Below are 5,859 nucleotides of genomic sequence, written 5' to 3'. Positions count from 1 at the left end.
GGTCAACTCATTTAATGAGGAATACACGGCCAATCTTGGTCAACTGCAGGTGGAGGGATCTAACCTAACTACCACCACCACCACAAACACCACCTGCATCACCAACACCAGTGCTGTCTCAAAAGACGGAGAACTACTACAGGGTCCCGCTGACTCTCAGCCACAGGAGACGGAGCACCGCCATGCTTCAGAATCCTGCTTCCAGAGGCAGATTGGTTCCTTGCTGCAGCCGAGGATCAACAAGTTCTCCCTGCGCATGTTTGGCAGTCACAAGGGGGTGGCCGCTGAGCAGGACAGGCTCAGGTCCTTTGGAGTTTGGATTATTCACCCCTACAGTGACTTCAGGTAACACAGAGCACGGGGAGTGGTGAGGAGGGATGGAAAATTAATGAGAGGCCCTTGAGTCTTTGGAAGGTTCAAGGTTATGCATGTCATGTGGCACGGCAGCTGGTGTCATGCATGGCACATATAGAACATGATAAGCAGATGAAGGGATTTGATCAGTGATACAGGATATTGAGTCAGATCATCAGGATTAACAGTAGGCCTACCCTCCCTGTGTGTGCCCGTCTTTCAACCTGCCAGTACAATACCCCCCCCCACACCCCTCATTCTCATGTTATCAGCCCCATTCAAAAGTTACAAGATTTTGTGCAGAATAGCAGGCTATTCTATACTATATTGGGTTCATTCACTTTGACCGAACATTATGTCATGGTACATAAATCCATCCAAACAGTTTATTTTTATTTTATTTTTTATTTTGTTGGTCATTCCATTAGTCCGAAAATTTATTCAATCTTGTGAAAAACTGTAGCTCCATTAATTACACCACACAAACTGTCTGGAGCAGTTGCTTCATCTTCTGTGAATACTATAGCCACCATCAAATTTAAACATCCAAAGATACTAGGCCAATACGAGACAGAAGGAATGTAATGTAAATCCATGCAGAGGGATTAGCCTATCCACAATAATTCTCCATCATTCCAATCTTGCCCTATTATGTCATAAATACTGAGAGTGATGAGAAGCAGATTAGGACGGCCTCCTTGCGCCACCTTATGTTCCAGCTTCACTGGCTTCTGGGTGGGAGGACAACACACCATGTTTTAGGTAGACTGGATTCATGTACAGTACATAATACTCAGTGAATTAATGACCCGTGTTACAACAGTACTATTTATTTATACCTGGTATTTCATACGTAGGCTCCGACTTGTGAGGAAGACATACACGTTACAATAAGGAAGACCCCATATTATTTTGTTAACTTGTTTACAGCCAATTACTTCTAATCAGAAGTAGAACCCTGGAGATGGAAGGAGGGGTTTGAGTGGTTGAGGGAAAGGTCAGATGAAAAAGGAAGGAGCTATCACACAGGGTTCAGGTGGTGTTGTTGGGACGCTAGGATGTCATGTCCTAGGTCAGGTCATGTCCAGACACCTTGTTCAGGAAAGGGAGGGAGTGAGAGAGAGAGAGAGAGAGAGAGAGAGAGAGGAAGTGAGGTGTGGGGGAAACCACTGAGTGATTGACACTGGAAACACTAACCGTCTTAGGAAAGCCACACCACCTGCATTGTACACGGACCATGATCAGGCACTATGTGCAGAACAGGTCTTGGACTGAATGTTATGATCCATTGGTAAATGTTGATATGTATATCAACAACTTACAGCACAATGAGTGGATATTTACAATATGGCTGGGAAGCGAACGCCTAACCTTACTGTAGCTAGCAGTAAAACATCATCCTTCATCAATGAAGCTACACACAGCACTTAGTGTACATTTTTTATGAGATACTTTCCTCCTATGATCTCACCACACTTAGAAATGGGTCATTGCTCTTCTTCCACTTGGTTCTGATTGGATGGGCTGGATTGACCCCCTCTTTAAATATGAACATGATGTAATTATATGCTCAATTATATATTAAAAAATACAACCCCTCCTCTTCCTACGTTGTCTGGCCTTAACATCCATCCTGCCCAGGTTCTACTGGGACATTGTCATGCTACTGCTGATGATGAGCAACCTGATTATCCTTCCCTGGGGCATCACGTTCTTCGAGGACCAGAACACTGCGCCCTGGATCAGCTTCAACTTCATCTCCGACACCCTCTTCCTGGTGGACTTGGTCCTCAATTTCCGCACAGGCATCCTGAAGGACGACACCAACATCATCCTGGACCCCCGGGAAATCCGAAAAATCTACATCCGCACCTGGTTCTTGATCGACTTCATCTCCTCCATCCCCGTCGACTACATCTTCCGTATCGTCGACCTGGAGTCCAGGCTGGAGTCGTCAGACGTGTACCGCACGGCCCGCGCCCTCCGAATCGTGCGGTTCACCAAGATCCTCAGCCTCCTCCGGCTGCTGCGCCTCTCCCGCCTCATCCGCTACATCCACCAATGGGAGGAGGTGAGAGGAAAGAGGGCTGCTTCCTAGGCTCTAGCATACAGAGCTCTGTTCATGCACACACATTTACTGCACTCTATGTCCATTCTGCGAGATACCGTAGCCGTGTCCGGATACCCGGACCCCGTTATCAGACGTGAAACATAATTTGTTTTCCTGCCATTTAATGTCCTCCCTCTCTCTGCCTCTCTCAGATCTGCCACATGACCTATGACCTGGCCAGTGCGGTGGTTCGTATAGCCAACCTGATCGGCATGATGCTGCTGCTATGTCACTGGGATGGCTGCATGCAGTTTATGGTACCCATGATGCAAGACTTCCCGCCAGACTGCTGGGTCTCCAAAAACAACATGGTGGTGAGAACATTTTCACTGCTGTAGCCTAGGATTGATCATTTATACTGACAACATCACTGGATCAGTCACTCTCTCTCTCTCTTCCCATGGCCCTCTAAGCTGATCTCGTTTTTTTCTTATCTGTGTCTCAGAATGCGACGTGGCACGTTCAGTACTCCTACGCTCTGTTCATGGCCATGAGTCACATGTTGTGTATAGGATACGGTGCCCAGGCTCCAGAGGGCTTTTCGGATGTGTGGCTCACTATCCTGAGTATGATGGTGGGTGCCACCTGCTATGCCATGTTCCTGGGCCATGCCACCACCCTCGTACACTCGCTGGACGCATCGCGGCGTCAGTATCAGGAGAAGGTACAGCTTTGTCTCAAATTTGAGTCAGTAACAACTTCTGTTGTGAAGGTGTTCACATGGTTTAACTGGTTTGATGCGTTGTAATATTACAGCTAGGACTAGGACCACACTATTTACAAGATATAATCTAGTGTTTGTGGCCTGTGTTTGACCTATTTCCTCTTCATTTGCCATCAAAAGGATTTCAGATAAAGCAGAGGACAGAAAAATGTCTATCCCCTTGTTTCAGACCACACATGCTCAGTTGAAAACTCTAATCCACTTTTGAAGACCAAAAAGTGCTTTTAGAAACACATGAGATACATAGTATACAGAAAAGTATACATTTAGGTCTCACCCGAACAATTGTACAGTATATATCTATAATAATTCTGATATTTCAGACAAGTGAACATATTAAATCACACTATGCTCTCTCGAACCATTGTTTTCAGTATAAGCAGGTGGAGCAGTACATGTCGTTCCATAAGCTACCGGCAGACATGAGACAGAGGATCCATGAGTACTATGAGCAGCGCTTCCAGGGCAAGATGTTTGACGAGGACAGCATCTTTGGAGAACTCAGTGATCCACTCAAGGAGGTCTGCTCCCTTTCTCTATCTACATCTTTCTTGCCGTAAACTCTTGTCCATTGTCCATGATCTCTTTCTCTTGTCTGTCACTAACTCTGATATTACTGTATTACACCAACATCTCCACCTCACATAAACATTTTTACTAAATGATCCCTTGATAGATTGGTGAACCCTCCCCCTGTACTGGTCAAATTATGACTGCGAAATGTATTTTTAGCATTCTTTGTGGATAAGGCTCAAACATACTCTCCATTGTGAGTTTTTCTTATCATTGTTATGCGGACGATACAGAACTGTGCTTCTCATTCAAACGGAATGACCTTAGTGAGCTCTCTGCCTAGGACAGGATGTCATATATCTTCCTCCAGCTTAACCCTGGCCAAACAGGGTTTGAGCATTTCTGATCAAAAATAAATAAATAAAATACAGCAGTGTATTTGTCCTTTAGCATCAAATGTTAAGTGAGCCACAAAAACCTAGGAGTCTTCTTTGACAAATATATGAACCTTCTTTGACCAATATATGAGTTGCATGAAAAGAAAGTGGTCCAAACCTGCTCCTTTTTAGATACACTGCCAAAATCAAAATTGTATTATCCTTTCAAGTTCATGTTGAAAATATCATTCATGTTTTTGTCTCCTCCTGTCTTGATTATTGCAATTCACCACCTGAGTCAGTCTTCTGTGTCTCGGCTCCAGTTGTCATTTGTTTTCCCCCAGTTTGGAGGAGTGGCTTAGGAGGGAGGCCTGAAGGGAGGGCTGAAGGGGGGGGTGGGGGGGTCTTGTTGGTTACATTTTTCGAAATCTAGCTTACTTTTCCTGGTTACTCAAAATTGCCTACCCTGCCTTTAAAGTTACCCACTGACTGCAGAATAATTTTTAAGTTATCTTAATCACCTATAAAGCAGTACACAGGCTGGTCCCACTTTATTTATTTGACTTATTGAAAACACAGAGTCAGTGGATAGTTTTCAGAAGCTGTTAAAAACTTTTTGTAATGTGTTTGTCTTCTGTGCAGTTTTAATGTTTTTATATTGTTATCTGGTGTTCTGTTTCTAACTTTTTATTTTATTTCTATTTTCCTTAATATTTTATTGTACAGCACCTTGTAAATCTGGGTTTGAAAGGCGCTTTATAAATAAAGTTTACTTACTTAGAATTCTCTTCTTGTCCTCCCCTTCAGGAGATAGTGAGTTTTAACTGCCGTGGGCTGGTGGCCAACATGCCGCTCTTCGCCAGCACTGACCCTCACTTTGTGACCGTGATCCTGACTAAGCTGCGCTTCGAGGTCTTTCAGCCCGGGGACTTCATCATACGGGAGGGAACACTAGGGCGTAAAATGTACTTCATCCAGCATGGATGTGTCACCGTGCTTCTCCATGGCAAGAAGGAGATAAATCTTAGTGATGGATCCTACTTTGGGGGTAGGTTTAAACGGCTTTGACCTGAAAACCTTTTCTCAAATCCCAAGTCTTGAACATTTATCATTCTTCTTCTCTGTTAAGTCCATTTTATTTTCTCTCTCATCCTACTCGCTCTGCCCTCTCCATCTTGATTTTCCCAACCTTATTCCTTATAACCATGCCTCCTTATTGTAATCTATTATTCTGACAGAAATGCATCTTTAGAGTCACACTTTATTCTCTCTCTCAGAAATCTGCCTGTTGACCCATGGGCGTCGCACGGCCAGCGTGAGGGCTGATACCTACTGCCGTCTCTACTCCCTCAGTGTGGACAGCTTCAACGAGGTCCTGGAGGAGCATCCTCTGATGAGGGGGGCCTTTGAGTCCGTGGCTGTGGACCGCATGCACCAGGTCCTCGCCTAGACCCAGTTATAAACCCCTCAACTGACCCCTCCACAGAAACTAATTTGGAAACGGAGGGGAGGCAAAGGCAGGTCAGGGGACACCTATTGTCACAACATACTGATGAAGTGACATGGACATGTGACAAGGGACGGATGATTATTTGCACTTTAAGTTTGTGAATAATGCTCAATTCAGTGAAGACATGATGTTAGGATGGTGAAGAGTGTTACGATGAAACACAACTTATGCTCTCCATGCTTATGGAATGTGGTTTCAAACAATTATATTGCACTGATCAATTTGGTTCTCAAATAGTCCACAGATACCCAATGCCAGTATTGTATCCAAT

General features: G+C 44.5%; 1 protein-coding gene across 1 annotated transcript; it reads left to right on the top strand.

Moving 5' to 3' along the window:
• Positions 1-208: 208 nt before the first annotated feature.
• On the top strand, positions 209-5,528 carry hcn3 (hyperpolarization activated cyclic nucleotide-gated potassium channel 3; the record flags this gene model as incomplete). Its single annotated transcript, XM_084454999.1, has 7 exons — positions 209-345; positions 1,996-2,425; positions 2,617-2,778; positions 2,910-3,128; positions 3,563-3,709; positions 4,886-5,126; positions 5,356-5,528. Exons 1-7 carry the CDS (start codon positions 257-259, stop codon positions 5,526-5,528), a joined length of 1,461 nt encoding a protein of 486 aa, XP_084311125.1. The 5' UTR covers positions 209-256.
• Positions 5,529-5,859: the final 331 nt, after the last annotated feature.

This window comes from Borostomias antarcticus (assembly GCF_949987555.1).
Source record: "Borostomias antarcticus genome assembly, chromosome: 21".
Taxonomy (NCBI): domain Eukaryota; kingdom Metazoa; phylum Chordata; class Actinopteri; order Stomiiformes; family Stomiidae; genus Borostomias; species Borostomias antarcticus.
The sequence above is the reverse complement of the archived record's forward strand: the minus strand, read 5'-3'. Positions and strand labels throughout refer to the sequence as shown.